The 23,572-nt window shown below is 37.2% G+C and overlaps 1 protein-coding gene and 1 pseudogene across 4 annotated transcripts in view; both read right to left on the bottom strand.

Annotated features, from left to right (window-relative positions):
• Positions 1-272: 272 nt before the first annotated feature.
• LOC107716283 (2-oxoglutarate dehydrogenase-like, mitochondrial) lies at positions 273-17,764 on the bottom strand (annotated as a pseudogene).
• Positions 17,765-19,961: 2,197 nt separating this feature from the next.
• Positions 19,962-23,572, bottom strand: part of parga (poly (ADP-ribose) glycohydrolase a) — a 36,456-nt gene continuing 32,845 nt past the window's right edge. For all 4 annotated transcript variants that reach the window (XM_016522736.1, XM_016522739.1, XM_016522737.1 and 1 more), the window contains one exon: positions 19,962-20,924. In XM_016522736.1, coding sequence (XP_016378222.1) covers positions 20,743-20,924 — 182 coding nt within the window. In that variant the 3' untranslated portion in view covers positions 19,962-20,742. The remainder of the gene's footprint in view (positions 20,925-23,572) is intronic.

Genomic DNA, 23,572 nt, shown 5'->3' with positions numbered 1-23,572 from the left:
GAAGCATATTTTGTGGAAGCTACAGAGAATATTGCCACTGCCATGGAGAATATTGTTACTTGTCTACATGCCATCTGTTTGATGTCTCAGGATGAAGCCAAGTGTGACAGTAATGGAAGACAAATAAAAAAAATAAGAATACCAATTACTTCAGACAGATTAGGGATTTCTGGTGCAAATATATGGATATATGAGCTAAACAAATTTCTATCTGCTGTCTTGTGCACAATTTTATGAAAAAAGTTATAATTTCCACAACTAACACAATAGCATCAAAAACTCCTGCCCTTGAAAGCCTCAAGGTTAAAGGCAGTGTCCAAGAACCTCTTCAGCTCAGCTAGATGAGTGAATTTGTTTCCTGTTGCAGGGGCTGCAGCAGGGTCACGGCCAACGTACCTAAAAGTGAAAGTGAAAGTTTTTAGCTTGGTGTATATAAATTTGTTTAGGATACACCAAACATTTAGCTTAAAGGAATAGTTCACTCAAAAATGAAAAATGGCTGAAAATTGCTCAGGTCATCCAAGGTGTAGGCTAGATGACTTTGTTTCTTCAATGGAACAGATTTGGAGAAATTTAGCATTACATCACTGTGAATGGGTGCCGTCAAAATGAGAGTTCAAACAGCTAATAAAAACATCACAATAATCCACAAGTAATTGTCACAGCTCCGATGAAGCGAAAATCTGTGTTGGTAACAAACTCTGAGAGCTACCAAACAAATTTCATTGTATTATTATAATGACAATGAAGTTTATTATCTTATTCTTAAACAAATCCATTATTAAGACATTTCAACTCTGAACTGTTGGATCTGGCCAAAATAATCCATAGTCCATAATTCATAATGCTTCCTCCAATGAAAAAGTCAATCCCCTGTTGTCCTCTCGCATCAAAATCCACCTTCATACTTGTTGAGAACTGTTTTGGACTGTTTTTGCTTGATCTGTGCATAATTCTGATTCAGACGTGACAACAGGAGAAAGCAGTATTATGGATAGAGGACTCGTTTGAAATTAAAAACATCTTAATGATGAATTTGTTTATTACAAACATGCAGCTTTTTGCTTCACAAGACATTAACTGATGGACTGGAGTTGTTCTTATTGGCTGTTTGGACACTCTTTCTGATGGCACTGCAGAGGATCCATTGGTGAGCAAGTGATGTAATGCTAAATCTCTCCAAATCTGTTCCGACGAAGAAACAAACACATCTTAGATGGCCTGAGGGTGAGTAAATGTTCAGCAAATTTTCACTTTTGGGTGAACTTTTCCTTTAAAAAGAGACTCACCACATTGGATCCTTGGGGTGCACTATGAGGAAACGTGGCCTTACGTAATCATAGTAGCCCATATTCTTGTGCTCCTCTTGACACCATATGAGTTCAGCATTGCTGTACTTCTCAACCTTAGCCTTGATGAGGTCAAAAGGGAAGGGTGATATCTAAAAGGGAAGAATGCATTTGATTGTCATTTTCATTTCATTCAGGTAATTTTTGCAGTGTCATTACACCACAGACAACTATAGTTGGCAACCTGCTCCAATCTGACAATTGCAACATCCTCCTCCAACTTCAGCTGTTTTCTCTCTTTTGCCAGCTCATAGTACACTTTTCCAGTGCAGAAGATGACCCTTTTGACTTTTTCTGGATTTTTGGACGCAGGACAATCATCTGGAATTATCCTTAGGAATTTTGTCCCTGCAACATAGATGAATTAGATATGGCCAAATTCTATCTCCAAAAGCTGGACAGAATTCTAAAGTCTACCAGAATTTTGTACCTGTGATCATCTCATCGAAACTGGATCGCGCCTCGGGCAGCCTCAGTAAAGACTTTGGTGTGAAAATGATCAGCTGAATAAGAATATGAAAATGTGGTCAGTCAAATAAACTGTTTTTGATTTATAGTTGCATTTAGGCACTTTAAAAAACCAATATAAGGAAATAAAAAAATAGTAACAAAAACACAGCTGTGAAACCAAGCAAAACAGTAAATTAAGAGCACTTTTAAACAAACAATATCATCCCCAGACGATCACGGTTTAATTTGCTCAGGAAGAGATTTTCTCATGCTCCACAAACCTCCACAACAGGGAATCACTTTAGACAATTGCAGTGGCACAGAAGCAAAGGAGTGCTGGGATATGTGTCAAACTTTCACATAAAAACTAAGTTAAAGCTTAAGTTAATAAAGTCCATCAAACTACCATCACAGCAGCTGTGACATTAAACTTAAGTCTAAATACTACATCTCTCAGTGTACATTTTCTCTCAATTGTACATTCTAGTTGTGTGTGTGTGTTTGTATATATATACGAATCCACAAAATACATTAAAAAGATTAGGCTGCTGACACACAGAAAGGAAAAAGTTTTGTCTTACTGGCTTTCTGAATGGTAATAAGATTTGCCTTCTATGCACATGGAAGTAGTTGGCAGGTGTTGAACAATTGACCACGATCCAATTACACTCATAGAGCTGCTGGACCTCACAGTCTCCAGTGAATTCCTTAAATGAGTTAAATAAACCACAGCTCATTAAAAATATCATGTCAAAAAAATCCCATTATGTGTCCAAGTAAAAACTTTCTTAAAAAAAAAAAAAACAATTATATGATATTTCAACATGTTTATTCTTTTCAAATATTTAATGATTCATTTATTATTATATAAGATTCCACGATAGCACAAAGATTTGATTTTGACATTTTCACCAAAGACTTCCTTTGCATAAAGAGAACATTCATGAATTGATTTAACTTCTGATTGTTTTTGTCAATAACCTGTTTAATGATCGTGTTTTGTAAATACTGATCAGGGTTGTAATTAGTACCATTCTTGTCACCCCAATGTCTTTACCCATGATGCCCTGCCACTGTAACTGACATACTGCTAAACTAAAAAGGAAAGCAGTTTTAACAAGAACTATATTAAGCATCAAACAAATTGGCAATCAGTGAAGTGTGTACGTTTCAAACTACCTGTGGCCATTCAGCATGAGGCATGGCAGGAAGGGCCACTTACCGGATAGCGATCAGGGTCATCCTTGATCATCTGCAGGAAGCGCTCAGGCCGTGCTGACGAGCGCTCCGGGCCCTGCTCATTAGTGCAAACACACCAGCACTAATGAGTGTAGGTCTATCAAACGCCACACTAAGCTAAAGAATTATAGCCTCATTTATTGGCTCAGACCAAACTTGAGTCATCATTATTGATCTTAGTACAGCTATTCTGCCATTGAGTCAAGGAAAGGACTGAAAAAGATTTTACCCTGCATTTGATCTCTGCAGGAAATTAGATTCAGTGGTCAATAGGACTGTTATGATCTACATAACTGACACTAAAAATAGCATTTGCTTTGATATGGTCTAGTACAGTGCTTCTCAACTGGTTTGGACATGGGACCCACATTTTCCCATGGTCATCAAGCCGTGACCCACTTCATGATATATATATATATAAATCTGTTTGATGAAATTTGTTTAAAAAAATATCATACCTTCATGCAAATCCTTCCCAGCTAGCACACGAAGTACCAGTTATGTGATTTATTGGTACTTTACTTTTATTTCACACGTTGCATGCTCGTAGTTTCTTTTGCGCTTTAGTGAAATGATATACAGTGTGCGGCCACCACACTTGTGCAATTGAAGAGTGCGTGCTACAAGCACAGTATAACGTCTGACAGGATAGGATAGTTCATTTTTCTGAGTTGAGAGACTTTATTTCATAACAAGTTACAAAAATAATGATAGAATAATGTAATATACTGTATAATAGGGCATGCTATCAGCAGACTCACCATTCCCTCCATCCCATGGGGCAACAGTAAAACAATGCCATTGTGGCGGACCCACTTGGCCTGGCCTGCAGAGATGAACTGGTCAATGATGCACTGGGCTGTGTTGTGGAAGTTCCCAAACTGAGCCTCCCAGCACACCAGGGCATTAGGACTAGCCATGGCAAAACCCAGCTCAAACCCTAAGCAACATAGGCATGTCAGAACATAAAACTTGGACATAAAAATAATACTGTATAAAAGCTTCTTAGTATGGATTTTGCAAATAGATGTGCTGTTGAATACTGGTTCGGCCACAGGTGGTTCATTGGAACACAGAAGCGCTTATCAACTTCCTAACCAGGAAAGTAACGTTCTTAGAATTGACAGACAGTTGACCCTGAGAGGTCAAGTAAATATCTACAGCGGATCTAAATATTTATAATTAATTATAACTAGTTATGATTAATTATTCATATTTCCCCATGAATGAGCTGATTCGCTACACATCTTAGATTAGATCTTTAAAGTCCTTTAAATATCACAGTAATGATGTCCAGTGCTGGCCGTCCCGATTCACAATGAGTACACAGACATTACATAACATTTAGCCTAAATACAGTATTAACCACATATATTTCTCAACAAGCTGGGTAATTCACATTTGACAAATATGGACTCCTCTGATAGATAATGTTGTGAAATAGAGAATGTAACCACAAGGAATGTGTTCAGGCTAATTGGGGTCTGTCTGCTATGCTCATTTAATCACAAATGTAAATCAAAAGTGGCTCTTTAAGCTAAAGTGTCCTGTCTCAATGGTTAGCTCTGGAAACACAGAGAATCTGGGGAGTAAACAGTTTCCACGGTGCATCAGCTGTGTGTTGGTTTCATCAATCAAGGGACCAGAGCACAGTACTCAGTGCATTCCCAAACACAGTAGACTGAATCAATTACTCATAGCCATTAACTCCCTGAGTAACAAGCAGAACCAGCAGACTGGAGCACACCAATATGTTCACTCCCAAAGCCTTTGCATGCGAAGAAAACATAGCACCGAATATATGCACCAGCAGACAATCTACTTTGATAAAAAGGCTCATATCACACAGAAGCTACTTTGCTGACGTCTTTTCACTCGCATTTTACCTACATTATGTTTTAAGCAAAGCATAAAATCATCCAGTGTAGCCCATTGAAAGGAAAATCTAGAGTCAAAAACTGTAATGTGAATCCGTAAATATTGCCAACTGTGCTGATGTCTCAGAGTTTCATCATGTGTGTACTATTTCAAACAAACCTGGCCAAAATACCTTGCTCATGACAGTAACGAACAGACGTGGGAGTATGTGTCTGTACTGCTGTGGGGTGACATAAAACGGGTTTCCTTTAGAAGCAGTACCGTGACGACACCATGTGGGTATCTCTCTGAGGACTCTGTCTGCGTGTGACAAGCTGACGTCATTTGTCAATGTGTTGACATTTTAGTTTTAATGGAGCCATAAGGTAGAAAATATATACTTGGTTATTTTTAGTTACAGAAATCTAGTCAGTTTAGGAATGGAAAGTGGCCCAATACATCACATCACACTGTTTAGAAAACGTATGACAACAACTGATGGTCTTCCGTGACTGCATGTGCTGAACCTCCAGTTTTTGTTTCCTTCATAAATCATAATACTTAAAAAGTGAGCAGCTACAGTAGTTTTCATGAAATGGACTGACTATCTTACCTAAATGTTCCTCTTTCCACATCTTGTCCACTGAGTCTCACATGAATACTATCCTTCAGCAAAGAGCCGAAGGCCATGTATTCTGCCAAGGCCCAGTCCACCGTGTGTTTCGCAACCATATCCACTCTGCCTCGAAGGATACGTGACAAGCCTGAAATAACACAGATGCAGAACATATAGAAAATCAGACACTTGTATCTTTTGTTGTGTGACACTTTGAAAATAAATGCAATTTATTTTATTTATTTTTAAAGTAAAGTTGGTCAAGACTTTAATGTTGGCTTGACAAAGCCCTGCTTGATATATAAGCTAGATAGTAGAAGTTTTCATTGGAAGTCTATGGGATTTTTGTCGGTCCAACAGGGAAAAAAGCATAAAAGTATAAAAGATTTATCAAACCAACATTAAGCTTGCTGCTTTTTTATTTACACACAGAGAAAATAAATAACATTTATAAAGTTAATTCATATTCAGTAGGAAAATACTTTATATATGTACTGCCTTTATTGCAAATATTGGCCATGTTTATTTTAATTTCTTTTCTTTTTGGGCTTTATGGAAAAAAAATATATATTATGCATCTGGGACCAATCACAAAATAAGACTGTTTCTTGTAAAAGCATAGCTATGCTTGATTTTTTTTCTTCTTTTTATCATATTAGGTATCATTATCATATTGTTTTTTGAATATAAAAGTTACAATATATGTAATATGTCTATGCCATATGTGTTAATATGCCTTATACAGTTCATGCTTATAAGAATCAAGCCCCAGAGTACCTGGTTTTTCATACACAGTATACCATTGGAATAAAGCACTGGCCTGGGTCAGAGAAATATGTTTGCCGGTGGGCTGATTTGATGCTTTGAGGTAGTTGTGCTTAGAGGCAGGCAATAAACAGAGTTTAGCTGGAGGGCTATGGTGGTTAGGGTGATTTAGCAGAATTTAAGGCAGCCAAATAGGAGTCGGTTCTTTAAGTGCAATGGTCCCAGAGTACAACTCCATCAATCCACTATGGCTCCCCTGCGTCCGCTGCTCAGTGAAAGAAAATTATGACCCGTGTGGTGAAATGAAACAATCCTATATCAGAAGTCTAAGGATCATCTGTCAGGGCTTTGCTGATGTTCCACACCATTACCACCATCATCCTGCAATGCTTTGATGTCAGTTTCCAGTGTTTTGTCCCTAGTGCTTAAAGCTTAACAGTACATAAGATATAATCTAGTTGATGAACTGACTGCTGGGAACAGCCTTTGGGACTCCACAGCAATAATTAAAGTGATAGTTCAAGCAAGTGAAAATTCTGTCAACATTTGCTCACTCTCATGTCTTCTGAAACCTGTATGACTTTCTGTCTTCCATGGAATGCACTTTCGCTCTTTTCCAAAAAAATACAAAATAAAAGCCAACAGTAATCAAAATTAAAGAAATTTTTTTTTTTTTTTTTTATAGCTGTCATATTGCATCTGAAGATCTGACATTTCACTGCTGGTCATATATTCTCTATATAACCATGTATGTGACAAATAAAAAATCTTGAATCTTGAATCTTGAAAATATCAAAATATAACCAAAAAGTTGTATGGACTAGTTTTATGATACTTTCATAATGTATATTTGGAGTTTGACAGGCCCCTTGCACAATGATACAATGGTGATAGTTCAGGGATTAAGCTTTTCCAGTTTTTGAACCAGCAACCTTTCAGTTACCAGCCTAGATTTTTGCCCACTGGGCTACAACACCGCAAGTTTAGGAATACTTGTATAATTTGGGATGGAAATTGTGGTTTCAATACTGCCACAAACAGATCTCTGAATTTAATGCTAAAATACCCAAAACTCACCACTATGAATGGTAAAATCCTTTAGAGGGATTGAACTGGCTACCTCGCCAATGTGCCTGAGCACCTCTTCGTTTAGTCCAGTGGGAGGGCAGCTGATGCTCTTTGGCTCCCCATCTGGTTTGAAGAAGTCTTAAACACAAAACAGAGCACATATCACCACCAATAGGATCTAAACCAGTGGTATTCTACCAGTGGGCCTTAGCAAACTTTAAAGGGAGCCTAAAGAAGACTTAAAATTATTTTAAATATGACAAAACAAGCATTAAAATCAATTTCCAGTCTTGGAAAACCTGGATACATGAGGTAGTGTGATCTCTAAACCTGGAAATGTCATACTGTATAAATTAATCTTAAAATGCCATGGGCATTTTATAAAGAATATAATTTTTTTTTAAATATTAAAATATTTTACTGACAAGAAATTGTGTGTAAAAAGATTTTTAGAAATCCTTGTACTTGATCTTTATCCAATAAATCACTGTAATGTAATTATTTTCTTTTTAATTATAACTATTTTAGTTACTTTTTTAATTTACAGTAACTAGGAGTGCCCATACATTAAAATCTAATTAAAAGTTAAAGGTTTTGAAAACAAAACTAGGACTATAGGGAACCTTCAAATATTGTTATGGATGAGAACAAAATAAGAACAAAACTTGAACTGAATTGAGCTGAATAATGACAATATTATTTTCTGCAATATAGCTGACTCGAATTGGTTCATAATCAACAACATCGACAACTGTTACTGCTTGAGCTTCTGTCTTCAGTAGAGCTATATAAAAATAAATTTGACATGAAAAAGGTGACAAACAATGGGAGGATTTGGAGTCAAAAAGGTCGAGAAATGCTGATCTTATATTTTCACTGAAACGCCTAGCATCTAGTCTTCAGTATGTACCTGGCCACGGAGAGTCAAGCCAGTGGCGGATGTGTAGGATCTTCTCATCTTTAGAGCTGGTATACCTCCTCCTGAAAACAATTCACAGTGCTAGCCCGCCATCCACTATATTCATCAAAAACCCAGACACATGACACATTTGTGACAAATTATTAATTAACGATTCATGGCACCTATGTGCCACGGCGTAGAGAAAACAGCAAGATTCCAGTCACAATTTATTCTCTAAGTGAAATCCCCTGAGCTATGTCAGCGAGTGAAGAGTGACAGGGATGCAGTTGTAAATAAAACGAGCTGTCGCCGGGCGAGACAAGGTGTCAGCTATCTGCACCGGAGGGATGGTTTGGTCCTACGATTGTGGTTTCTACGGCGACACAAATCTGACGTTGGTTGGGAGGGGAGGGGTGGCTAGCTCTGAGCCCAGGGAATGAGAGCCTGGGTCAGCGGGTGAAGTATGAAACATGTCATCGCCAGAACGAAAAGACATTGGCTGAGCATCTGAACACAGCCTCCATCAATTGTCAGGAAACAATATACAAATGGCACAGGAAACCCATCACTCCCTAATAGGCCAGGAAAACAACAGCTGTGGAAAAGATGTTTTAGATGAGTTAAAAAGGTCAATTAGGATGACCTGTGGGAGGAACAACAGCAGGTGGACATTTTCATATTACATAATGACACAGTAATGAGATTTTCATAGAGTGAGACACAAACCTCAAACTCTTGCAGTGTTACAACTCCCTCAGAGATGAGCTTGTCGGCGTACTTTTTCAGCACATGTTCCTGTTTGCGGATCTACTTGTACATGAGGGGTTGAGTGAACATGGGCTCATCCATCTCATTATGTCCAAACCGCCGGTAGCACACCTATAAAATATATCAACAACGTCAATATATGTGTATTAATACGCAAATTCAGTATCATTAATCAACCAAGCAATTTCTATTGTATAAAAAACACTATTGCCACTGTTTAACTAAGATTCAATGTCTATCCTGTTTTTACACTTTTCTGTTCTTTTCTACATATTTAACAGTTACAAATGAAAGTTGAATATTTTAGATGTTGTTTAAACTGGGTTAATTCCCAAGTAAGATTTCAAATACATTTCCTCAGTGTTCAAAATGATTTGTGAGAGTGTGCCACTCAGGATCACGTGATCATAAATGCAAAACCTAAATTACATTCTTGAATGATCAACGCATAAATCAAGGCTATACTGTACTTAAAGGTGTTCAGGAATGATAGCCCTATCTAACCAGGTCTATCTTAACCTTAAAGATTTAAAAATCAATTTATCTATAAGACAATATCGGAGTCCACATCACAACAATATCTATCAATATCAATATCACAACAATATCTGGAAACTGAATCAAATTCAGAGCTATTTTTCCCAGCTGATAAACGATAATAACATTGACAGGCAATAAATTCGAGACTCGAACCCACAACCTTGGGTTACGAGTCCGACTCTCTAACCATTAGGCCACGACTTCCCCACTTTAAAGTGTGCATAAAGTGCGAATAACATAGTTAACATAGTTGTAACATAGTTTGTTATTGGTGTGAATAGGCCTTTAGTAATGAGGACACTACAGTAAGCTTTCTTTCATGGTTACATTGTTAGAAAAGAGAATCATCAACTCCAAAAAAAAAAAAAACCTGATTCATTCAGTAACGTTTTACTCAATTCATTCAGAACCACTTGATACATTCACAAACAAAACATCACTACTGTATATTGCTCAGGGATGCACAACCACTGATCATGTTTTAGCTTTGTTTTGTAACAATTTAATTGCAAAAGTAAAAATAAATTTAGTAACCGGCCATATTTTCTAAAATGTAAGTGACCGCTGAAGTCACAAAAACAGAGGCAATGGTTTTAAATATCTGTCCATGGAGCCCCTGCAGTACCTTCACAGACCATTGGTTGGCATCCCTAAGTGTAAGAGAAAAGATTGTGATACTTGAACCAGGTTAATGGATCTTTAGTTGTGTAATCGAGCAGTCCTTACCAGTAAGTGATTAATCGTAACATTCAGTGATATTTTCATTAATATGTAGGATGTCTCTTCACAGTATTTACCAGGTCTATCACCACATCCTTGTTGAAAGTGTTTCTCCATTCTGCAGCAACCTTACAAACATACATCACAGCCTCTGGGTCATCAGCGTTGACATGGAAGATGGGTGCATTGACTACGCGAGCCACATCCGTTGAGTAGGGAGAGGAACGTGCCATTCGGGGATCTGTGGTGAATCCAATCTGGCAACATCAGATAACACTCATCAATCTACAACATACTAAAAGGTCAAAGGTTTGGCGGAAAGCCACTCCTCAGGTTTTAACAAGGTCGATTTTTAATAGGAAAATCTGATGTTTGATGTTAATCTGATTATTGACCACAACATGGATGGTGACGTGAGTGGTATATGAAGGCAGTTCACTGAGATGGAAGGTTTCATAGACAACTCCCTGACCCGCAAAAGCAGCGTCACCATGCATTAGAATGGACATCACCTGCAAAGAAAGAAACTGATGGCTTTAAAAACACTGTTGTTGGTTTGTATTTATCCAACATTCCAAATGAATTAGCTATTATACAGCAGAAAAAGAAGAATATGTTGTTATATTTTACAGTGGCTCATCTTTAAAGATAATCTGAAGATAAATGGACTACCCTTCTTCCTTCAGTGTCTCCTCTGTAAAACTGCTCTGCCTTGGTCTTGCCCTGAACGACAGGATCTACCGCCTCTAGGTGAGAGGGGTTTGCCATCAGAGACAATTCGATATTCTTATCTGTTTCCCTGTTTATCCGTTCATGGTACATCCCCAAGTGATATTTCACATCTCCCGAACCCTGAAGAACATCAGAAGTGCAATAACAGAACGAAAATAAAACGAAAATCATCTTTCATCAGATTAAATTGTATTACCTCATCTGCAGCCTCAAGTTTGGGATCGAACTGACAGAATATCTGATCCAGATCTTTGCGAACTACGTTGGCCAGGACGTTCAGTCGGCCTCTGTGTGAATCAGACGTTGTGTTATTATTGCTAGGGTGGATTCATAAGAGCAGAGTGAGATTGAATGGAGCAGGCTTTAGGGGTACCTGTGAGGCATTCCCATAATTACACTCTCTATACCAGCTTCACTGGATTTATCAATGATCATCTTCGGGCAGGGATGAGAACCTCACAGCCTTCCAAACCAAAGCGTTTCTCTGAAGACCATTTGCGAGCAAGAAAGTCCTCAAACCTAGAACATTGAATCAAGTTTTAAAAAATTATTTCATTGTCAGCTTTACTTTGCTTAATTAAAAAGAAGAAATAAAATGCAGTTCTGATTCCAATATTAAAATAGGTTTAAGCATGGAAAAATAATTCTCTAATACAAAGACAAGGAAAGAACACAGATGCAGTACTTTATTTTAAAGATGCAAACCAGCCTGGACAGCAAAGTCCTCTTCTCTCTGTCAGAAAATGTTATGATTCCTGGAGTTTCAAACTTCTGTCGAATCCATTGGCACTGCTCCATATTGTTAATGAACATGAATTCCACTCCAGTATGACCACAGTATGATGTCTGGAACATTCCAAGTAAATTCTATTTACCCATTCATTCATTCATTCATTAATGCATTCATTTTTGAAGTATAATTAAACATCAACATAATATAAGCAATGAGCTTGTCATATTTGCCCAAATTACATCCTTTCAGATTAGCTAGTCAATGTCATATCTGAATCAATCCAAGCACAAAACCAGCTAATGAGGAATGAGGAAAGAGTGTTTCTACTCAAATATTGGGTGATGTCACAATCCAGCATCTACCCACCTCAAGTCTGTGTATGATTTCTCTCAGTGGGAGTGTGCTTTCATTTCCCCCAATAAATGTGGTTAGTGGCAACTGAAATTATTTATCCAGATCAGATTCTTCCAAGCCGTATGACCCTAAAGATTCAAGAGGAGAAGCATATTAACGCAAAAACAGCAACAAAAGAAATACTGTATTGACATTTAATCAAATCCATGCAATGTACCTTTTTAAACCAAATATTATGAGGTAAAGATGTACTGATTATGGTTCCAACAATCACTCAAACAGCTTTCTTTCACAGCTGATTTAATATTAAAACTAAACATACAGTATATTATAGAATACCATTATTCATGCACAACAAAACTCTTTTGTAAATTGTACAACACAGTAACTGAAGAATAACTGAAGAATGACTCGCAGTCTCAAAAACGGCTATTAATGATTTATTGAGTGAATCTGATTCAAACAGCTGCCTTATAAGCCTGTTTTATGAATCGTTTTTAAATGACTCATTAAAAAAGAACCATTTCATAAGAGTCATTTATTTGTGAATCGCACATCACAGCTCATGCTGTGTTTGTTGATGATTGCAGGAAATACTGCCACAAGCTAAAGCATCCTTTTCACTATCTCAGACAAATGACAGACTGGAAGTCATTCATTTACAATGGAGAGTGTATGTGAGCTGGTGGAATTCAGATCATGTTCGTATGCATATTTTTTGGATGCGATTTGAGCTTCAGATGCGTTGAAATTAACTTTTGTGGCTAGACTAGACCAGACCGGATGTCATGTACTGGCGATCATTTGTTTTGTTTGGATATAGTCATACTTTCATTATTCTTGAATTTTACAATGGTGAATAACCAGAGTGTAACGACTGCTTCACGACCAATTTTAAGATGAGGATATCCGACAAAACCGCATAAGGACAGACACAAAACTTTATAGATTTTAAATTAATGTGGCACATTTTTAGATTTTGACACATTTTCAACCACTTAGCCACAGCCTAGAGCCCTGGTATGTAAAGCCTAACTAACATCATTACCAATTTCATGGTTAGTTACACCCCCAAACGGTGAAAGAAAACCAAGCAATCATACAGTAGTAGTTTGTAAATGCTTCCTGTAGATAACACTGGGGTCTATCAGTAAGACTGTGTCTCCTCAAGAGAGGAGCACACACAAGAGGAGACAGGTGCAAATGTAATTAAAGCCACAGTACAGATAAAGAGGAAAGATGCATCGTACCGAAATTAAGAGCCTCTGGTACAATACATGCCCTCATTAGCTGCACAGATGCTATAGGAAAAGCTCTGACAAAACCTGACCTGACCGGCACAATGAAAGTGTACTAAGGTAAAAGAGGCATGTTTTGAGAGGTCTTCTCACTGGCTATTACTCTCTCTTTTTCGATCTGTTGTGAGAACATGTCCAACATCCTTCTACTCTGGTGACACTAAAGGCAATAGGACCCGACAGGAGCAAAGGGGAAGATTTATGGGCCTTTATCTCAGATAACATTAACCTGTGCTTGTGATTGAGTCTGGGGCATAGCTCTCCCTTCCAGTTCCTGTCGCTGTCGCTGTCTGAGACTGGGGAATCTGTAATGGCCGAATGAGGAATTGTTTGCTGACCACTTACACAGCTACAGCCCCTAAAAGCAGACACATACATGCTCTCTCTCCCCCTTTCCATTAATCGAGCACTATGAGTCACCAAAAAACCAAAACGCAAGCACTGGTACAAGCAGTGTTACTAAACTTCATTATAATAATCTTGATCCTTATATAATATGAAGTGCTATCAGCTCTGATTATAAGATTAGGGAAGCAACTTCCAATGGTCTTCGGAAGCCCTGAGCTAAAATGAAAAGACTGATCTAAAAGATTACACACAGGAACATCTTAGAAAACATCTTGTGCAGAAAATTCACAATTTGTCATTTGATGAATGGTCTAATAACTGGAAATCCTCACTTTGCAATGAAAGTGTTTTTTTCAGTCGGCTCCGACAATCTAATTTTCCTTTCATAATTAAAAAGGAGATGTATGCAGTGGATGGGTGCAGCTTTGTTGCTACAGTGACGTATAAACACAGTGGCTGGGGTTGGCAAGGTCAGCCACCAATTACATTAGACACAGCTCCGGTAGCTTGCGCTGGCTTGTAATGCAAGACAGAACAGTAACGCTGACGTTAGACAAAATAAACCACAAAGATAAAGATTTAAAATAAAAATCAAAAGACAAAAATACTGTTATATATTTTTGGAAGCATGAAATCTGTGGCTCAATGACATTAGAGTGTCCTTGATGAAGGGGGAAAAAACTAATAATAATCTGTTTTAAAACACGTTCTTAGAAATATATTGTTTGTATTCGTGTTGGTTTCATATGATTTTGAAAAAAAAATCTTTTAAATTCAATTTAAATTTTAAAAATTCAATTTTAAATATTTTATTACAAATAACATGAGTTTTTAAGGTCAATTCATTCAATATCATAAATATCAAGAGTCACACCATGACATGATTTTACAACCTGAACTAACCTTTCCTTGCCATAAAAAGATAAAATTATACAACATTTTAAGAAATTGAATGATCTTGACACGTGTATGTAATTTCCAGTTTTTTCCCCCCTGTATGTTTCTGCATGTTGGTTAAAATATTTTTTTCTAAGAATTAATAATAAAAGATTATGTCAATGTTCTTCATGAAGTTTTCTTTTCAACATTTTATTTCCTTTAATAAAGCTTTTTTTTCTTTATTTCATTATCTGGACAGGTCTTAACTTTATTAAATGCATTGTAATACAGAAATGTTGATAATGATAATAATGATAATAACAATGATGATAATGTCAACGTATATATGTATGATTTGCATTAATGACTAGACATAATATGACATTGTCATGTCATTAAGTCTATAAGATAAAAAAGTATTTAGCAGTGTATTACTCAGCAGCTGCCGTATTGAATGGTGCTGAGGGCGAGGCTAACAGAGAATAATAACAAAAACACTCTTAAGGATGAGCCCCAAGCAAGGAAACGAAGTCAGCATTTGCTGGATGTTTTCAGAACAAAGATCTATTATAGGACACTGAAATGAAGTGAGTATTTATAAGAGCCATGAAGTTAATATTAAATATGCTAAATGGATATCTCACCAAGCTTGTCAATTGACGTGATTAAATCTGAGGGAACGAAGGAATCCAGATCAGCAGTGAGGATGCCAAGAGGGTCCAGCCTGGCCACATGGTGACCACGTACCTAAAGTGAGCAAAATGCACATGATTGAATGTTACTTGCCATCTCCATAACCAAAGAAAAACAAGAACCGGAAGCAAGACTGAGCCAGGAAGTGCATTTCCTCAACTAGGGGATATCTGACCCACACAAATATGAACCAGTGTGACACATGACTAACAAATCTCACAAGGATTCACAATAAATTGAACATATAATCCCAACAGGCTGGCAACAGGAGATGGAAGAAAAATGCTGGCTTTGCCAAAAGACAGAATTTAATAAATCCCTACGATACTTCATCTAATTAATTAGAGGAAGCAGGGAAAATGTTACCACCTGTTTTGATTCAAGCAATCTCTTTGATATTTTCATTTTCAAAAGGGAAAAAGCTAGTCTAATTAGGTTAGAATTAATCACGTGTTTTGCATAACTACACAGGGACACTATAAAATGTATGGATGTACTGTACAGGCCTGTCTTTGATTTGTTGCAGTCCAGTGCCAATGTTAGAGAATATGATTTGATTATTTTATCAAAATAAATTGTGCATCAGATTCTCTCAACTAAAAACAAAAACCTCTGAAATTCTTGCATTTCTTTGATACAAGTTTCCTTGAGTGTGTTCAAAGACTACAGAATACCCAAGACGTGTCACTCCCGGTTGCTATAGAAACAGTCAGCATTCTGAGACGTGCACTTAGGACTGCGCATGCGCACTGGCTGGTCTAGCCTGAATAATAATTTTGAAAATTTTTTAATGCTAACAACATTTATGAGACAGCTCTTGTCAGATTTCATTGGTGATTTCAAATATGAAATTGAATCATAAGCTTAGCGAACAGTTTTGGAGAATTTGATGTTTCCCCATTCAAAGAGATAGGAGCTGCACTTGCATGCCTGGGAGGCGTTTCAAAGATGGCCGCCGAGTGAAATGACTTGTCTTAAAGGGACTTTGGTGTGTTCTGCCACTTTCAGCTGTGTGCCTTGTTTGTCTCCATAGTTACCCTAATTAGTTGCCATAGTCACTCATTGGACCACACCCACTCCTTGCTAGTTCCCATATCTCATTGGTCCCTTTTGTTCTCCCTTGTATAAACATCCCTTGTGTTTCTCTTTTGCTTTGTCAGTTGTTGAATGTAATGGTGACATTTCTGCTTGTGTTTTGGTTCTTTGTTCCTGTTCCTAGTTTTCCCTGTTTTTGGTTTAGTTTTTTTTCTTCTTGTTTTCTCATTAAACTGCCTGCATTTAGATCCACGTTCCCTAACGTCTAAAGGCCTATTCACATCAAGAATGAAAACTATAACATCCACACCAATGGATGATAAAGTTCTGTTTATTATAATCGCACACTGCTTGAAAAAAAATTGTGATTTCAACAATATTGTTCCTCTGTGCTGTTATTGTTATATCTGTGGTGTAGACTTTGCTATTGTTATACTTTACTATTTTTAAAACTTAGTTATGGTTATCGTTATAATTATCGTTCTTGGTGGTTAAACTGAATAGTTCACCCAAAAATGAAAATTTGCTGGAAATGTACTCACCCTCAGGCCATCCAAGATGGAGACGAGTGTTTCTTCATCAGAACAGATTTGGAGAAATTTAACATTACATCAGTTGCTCACCAAATGAATGGGTGCCATCAGAATGAAAGTTCAAGCAGTTGATGAAAACATCACTATATAATCCACGACTCCAGTTCATCAATGAACACAATTTGAAGTGAAATGCTGTGTGTTTGTAAGAAACAAATCATTAAGACATTTCACTACAGAGGATCTATTGGTGAGCAAGTGATGTAATACTAAATTTCTGCAAATCTGTTCAAATGGAAAAACAAACTCATCTACATCTTGGATGGCCTGAGGGTGAGTACAATTTCAGCAAATTTTCATTTTTGAGTGAACCTTTAACCCAGAGCTCCTCACTTACCTGATAGGCTCTGATAAGAGTGTGAACTGCCAAATGATCCTCCACCACCTTCTCTGACATGGCAGGTGTCTGGGACATGCCTCGCCCCTGAACCAGTGCAGACAGATGCTTCTCTCCAGTCTCCTCTGAACTGCTGGCTTGGGCGTTACCAAAGTATGCATCCCAAGACTGTTGCAAATATAACAAGAGCACATTTCAAAGGGTCAGATTTTCTTAATTATTAGTTTGAAACAAAAAGCTTCAGGGTCATCTGTTGTTGATTGAAAAGATTTACTCTCTCTCTATAATGTAATAAATTTTTTTTATATGACTGTGGAACTCAAAGGGATAGCATTTTAACGTTGCTACACCATGAACTACTTCACACTTATGGCCAAACATCCAGTGCACTATAGCGTTAATGGGCACAATAAATAATGCACGAGAGTGCACCTGTGCTCAGTGTGCTGTGATGCTTATGGAAAGGGATCAGATATAACCTACCTGCATATCAGAGTTTGGCACCAGTCAGAACTGGGAACTAGGAAATTCCTTGGAAATTGCTAAATTTGAATTGTAGAAGTTAAGATGAAATTGCATATCCCTAAACATAAAATGGGTATATTGGAATTATATATGGGATATTTTCAGACACATTAGCTGACTAGTAGTATATATCATGCAAAAAAAATAAGAAATCAGGAAGGGGGCCAACACTTTTTCACACCACTGTATATTGCATTATAATGAGTTGTAATCATTTAATATTTTTTGTTATATATATATATATATATATATATATTATACATTATTATTATAATAGGCTAAAACAATAAACCAAGACTATTAACCCACCAAATTCATTCTGAAAATGGACACTGGAAAACGCTTGGCTCTTCCACTTCCTACCATGCTTTTTAATGCACTTTCTTTTTAATAAATGTTAAACAGTAATTAACAGACAAGCATAAACACCAGCAACCATTGTGTTTAAAATTCAATGAAATATTTATAAAAATGACTTCAAATTAAGTTGCGTCAGGGCTTAATGAAAACATTGATATTTTGAGTAACCTCATTCTTAATCACATTAGACAATTACGCTTTCCTAATTTTCTGAGGGATTGTGCAGAATTTGCTTGACCATGTGGTTTCAGTCATCTAGATTGATGGTCTTTATGTTGGCAGATTTTACAGTCTGAGCTAATTGCCTTCCCTCCCCCTCAGTACCTCAAAACTAGTTTCATCACTCTTAGTGGCCAACAACCAGAAAAATAAAGCATTGTCATTAATCATCACTGGGCTGCTATCATGGTCGTTTCAAAAGTAAAACAGGTATGATTAAAATACAGCATTAAGAGAATGCCAAATGCATGATTTTCAGGATCAAAGCATCATGTGTGACCTTTTTATGTGTGGAAAAATATACTAGCAATTCTGACTCTTCAACAGAGATATTAATGTTAGTGATAGTCTCCACAATTGTACTATATAGAGCAGCACTCATGCTATAACCACAAAAGGTGCTGTGTAACAGCAGAATAGTACAAAGTGCCATCTGAATCACAGGTTCATATTGTGATGTTGTTATACATGTCATTATAATAAAACATCTACATTTGCACCTCTCTGTTCTTGATCGGTGCTATAATCGAAACTCTAGATTGCAGGACTGTCAGAGCAAAAAGTGTCTTGTAACCAAGCACAAGGTCATGCAATTATAAGTGAAAATGCCATTTTGGTGCTCTCTGACTTCAGCTCTTGAAACAGACGGAGCTGAGAGCCTCCCTTAGCAGGGATCTTATTAAAGTCAGCCGTCATTTAAAAAAGAAATATAATTTGATACTTCCACACCCACAATGTCATTCTTCATGAAACAAATGTTGACAAGAATGTAATGCTTCTTAACTCATTTCATTGACATTTAAATTTCTATTAAAGTCTGGCCCTTTATTGACCCCAGTATTTGAGAAACAAGGGAATACTGCATCTGCTCATCATAAAACAATAGCGCGCTTATAAGGCTCCATCTTTTGATCGCCAAGTGGCACTTGTGCTCTGGGTTGAACTGATGAAATCCTTCAAAAGCATTTGAGGTTGATTGGGAACAGTCATAACAAAAGGTGATCAAAAGAGGTCAGTTAGGTCAAACTAGAACTACAATTTATGACTCCAACATGGTCTCTAACAGTGGTGTATACATGCTGGACAAAGCCAAGCTACAATCTAGGTCTATTGGTCCGATTTTGCAAAAATCAGAGAGCGTTTAAATGTTTACATGACAATTCAAAAGAAAAAAATATTTAGTTCAACTGAAATGTGACCTAAAAGAAACATCAGAAAGATAAATCTTAAACCTTACAATAATGTAGCATGGCAAAGAATGTAAGGATCATTTTTCATTGTGATTTACTTTGTAACTATATTGTTTTTTATTGTAAGTATATATAATTGAATATATTTCATAAATCATAAGTACTGTACTAGCTCTAAACTGATCTCTGTGTCTACTTGGGTGAAAGCATTAGCATGTTTTCATTAGCATGTCGAAGTCCTAAACATGTATATAGTCAGCATCAAGAGTTAAATACTGAAAAGAAGCTGCCTTATTACATTTGAATAATCAGAAAGAAAGTCATTAAATACAGTGCATCCAGCTGTTAAAAACTGAGGTTTGTATCCACGTGTTGAAAAAACAGCTGACAAGTGTCTGAATCAACCATTTTAATCATCAAATCATAATAAAATAAAGAACAAAACATACGAAAATATTCACTACCTTTAAATATCAACCCCATTACCTGAAGGTGTCTTTAATCAAACCAATAAATGAAACTGTAAAAACCTTGAGCATAATAAATCGCTAAAAATGCCATGCAGAGACTATATATGTTTTCCCACAATCTGATTTGCAGCAGTTCCATTAGTGTGATTATACAAGTTGTTTTTTAACAGGTAATAATTTCTTTTCACATCTTTCATTATCAAACCTTTTCATATTTGAGGAATTAAAAAAAAGAAGGATAAGTCTTGTGCAATACATTTCGTAATAAAGTGTCACAGGGGACTTTACTGTGTATTTAGAGGTTTTCATGCATATTTTGTTAATTATCTCTACACACTTTATTGTAAATCACTGTTAGTTCCTGAAAAAAAAAAAAAAAAAAAGACTACACCTTGGTCACCCAACTGGATCATTTAATTCCACAAGATCATGCAGTAAGCTTGATCCCAGGGAAGCTTGTCTGACATTACAGGAAAAACTATCCCGGGATTAAACCTAGATGATGTTCACCAGAAATAAGGACTTACAGTCCATTGCTATACTTTCCGTCCCCTTATTCATTGTGACTTGAAACTTACTCACTGGTAGAAAAGAAAAGAAAAAAAGGCATAATGTGCTCTCTAGACAATCACCCAAAAAGTCTTTCTAAAGGAAAAGAAAGCACTGAGGCATTTGGACAGGTTGAGTTAACCGTTGACCAGCATTAATGGCAGTCTGTAGGACAGGGAGAAGGCGCAGTGGTTAAGTTGCTGTCGCTGGGGCTGGGCTCCGGGTCAGCATTTGTATCAGCTTTATCATAGATGTACCCATAGAGACTGATGTTAGGCCTCTGGAGATGCTTAGACACCACATTAGAGTACTGCTTTAAGTGGCAGTACAGAGTGCCTGAGAGAGAAAGAGAAAGAGAAAGAGGGGGAAAAAAAGATTTGAGGGATGGTGAGCATCATGGCGTCAGCCGAGTCTAGAGCCATTCATAAATCACATGGCGCACGAGTTTACTGCCCTCTCCACTTTAGTACAATAGATGGCTGACAGCGTTTTCTCAAAAAGGTTTCAATAAACGTCACAAAGGAAAAATGGGACAGAAACAGTGGGGTCAGTTGAGGCAGAACTTCACGATACAGAAGAGCACTAATGGTATCATTTAACAATGTGAAACAAATGGTTCAATATTGCAGTAATTTCGAAATTGGTGAATTTATTGTACGGTTTGTCATATTTATCTGATTTGCCAGGGTATTTAATTTAATTTCCTTTCCCTTTCTTTTTCCTTTTGTTTTCACACACATACACAACCATTTAAAAGTTTACAGTCAGTAATATTTGTTCTAAAGCAATTAACACTTATGCTGTAAGAATACATTAATTTTATCAAAAATGTCAGTAAAGACTTTTACATTGTTACCAAAATTCTGTTTTCAATAAAGACATTAAAGAATCTGGAAAACAAAGTATCATGGTTTCTACTAAAATATTAAGCAGAAAATTAACCTATTAGAATGATTGCTGAAGGATCATGTGACACTGAAGACTGGAGTAATGGCTGCTGAAAATTCAGTTTTACCATCATGGGAATAAATTACATTTTAAAATATATTACATTAAAAAAAATGTTAAATAGTAATAATATTTCACAATATTACTGTTTTTACTGTATTTAAAAAAAAAAAAAAATGCAGCCTTGGTGAGGATATATATATATATAAATATATAAAAACACAGTGGGTAGAGAAAAGAATCACCCCCCTTTAAATTAATCACATTTTGTTGCTTTGCAGCCTGAAATGAAGACAGACGCAGTTTTTGTTTTATCCAGCTGTATTTACTCAGTGCCACTTATAACATCCAAGTAAAAAATATAACACCAACATGTCAGAAAAAAACAATCACTGAGATGGATAAAGGATCACACCCTTGTGTCAGTATTTTGTTAAACCACCTTTTGTTTTAATTACAGCCTTTAGTCTGTTGGGATACATCTCTACTAACTTTGCAATATTTGCCCACTCTTCTTTGCAGAACTGCTTAAGTTAACTGCTTCAAGTCATTCCACAGATTTTCAATGGGGTTTAAGTCTGGGCTCTGACTAGGCCATGCAAGGACATTCATCTTTTTCTCCTTTAACCTCTGTGTGCTCAGTTTTGCTGTGTGCTTTGGGTCATTGTCATGTTGGAAGGTTACCCTTCTTCCCATTGACAACTTTCTAGCAGAGGGCAGCAGATTTTCCTCAAGAATTTGATGGTATTTTGCCATTTTTCCTTCTATCCTGACAAGTGCTTCAGTCCCTGCTGCAGAGAAACAACACCATAACAAGATATTAGCACCTCCATGCTTTACTGGAGGAATGCTGTTATTTGGATGGTGAGCTGTATTGGATTTCCGCCAGGCATATCGTTTGGTGTTGAGACCAAATAATTCAATTTTATTCTCATGTGGCCTCAAAATCTTCAAGGTGCATTTTGGCAAAGCTCAGTCGTGACTGTTCCAGACATAAAGGTCAGCTTTGGCAGCCTGAACCAGGTGAGACCCTGTAATGTACTAGGGATGTCCAGTCCTGGAAGGCCACTGTCCTTAACTCCAACCCCAAATAAACACACCTGAACAAAGCTAATCAAGATCTTCTGGATGATTAGAAACTTCCATACAGATGTGTTGGGGAAGTTAGAGCAAAACCAAGGGTAGCCAATCCTGCTCCTGGGGGGCTCCCTTCCTGCAGAGTTTAGCTCCAAACCTAATCAAATAATCCTGAACCAGCAAATCAAGGTGTTCAAGATCACTAGAACAATGGTTTTGAATCCTGGTCGTGGGGACCCACCTTCTCCCTTATTTAACACACCTGATTCAGATAATCAGCTCATTAGAAAAGGATTCCATTAATTCAGCTCAGTGTGTCAGACGGCGCGTTTACACTTGCAACATCAGCTGACTTCTCGATCTGGATAACCGATCGGATCTGTATTTCCCGCGCAATATTTAAATAAGTCTGCGGTGCACAGTCAACCTGAAGTTGTGGGTTTTCTTTTGAAAACTATTTTCAGTCGCGGGACATTTTACAAATCAAAATAAATGTATGAGTCTCACTAGTGCTCTGTTCTTCCGACAGATCGGGAGAGAGGGGGCGGTGTTTTGCATGATGTCGACCTGCGAATGCAGACACGATGGCTGGATTGCGTTTACATTACACCGAGATCCGATCACAATGCATCCTCGACTACCCCTGGACCAGGACACGCTGATCGGATAACATTCCGATCAGAAGCGCGTTTACACTTGTCTTTTCAATGTGTATGTGGACAACATCCGGATACAGGTCGCATGTTAATGCCAAGTGTAAACGCAGCCATAGTTGATTGTTTGCTTCAGTTGCACTACCAAGGAAATGCTCCATGAAAGCTCTTTTCATGCTCAGCTAATTAAAATGACCACACAGCTGATCACAGTCGAAAGTCAAATGGCTTTGTGTGCCATAGGGAAGGTGATTAGCTACACCTGATTGAGTTTACAAGCCAATTTTAGGAGGGGGGGGGGATCCT

This window comes from Sinocyclocheilus rhinocerous, unplaced genomic scaffold (genome assembly GCF_001515625.1).
Source record: "Sinocyclocheilus rhinocerous isolate Xijiao unplaced genomic scaffold, SAMN03320098_v1.1 scaffold869, whole genome shotgun sequence".
Classification (NCBI taxonomy): Eukaryota; Metazoa; Chordata; class Actinopteri; order Cypriniformes; family Cyprinidae; genus Sinocyclocheilus; species Sinocyclocheilus rhinocerous.
Note: the sequence above shows the minus strand (reverse complement) of the source record. Positions and strands in the feature narration are given on the sequence as shown.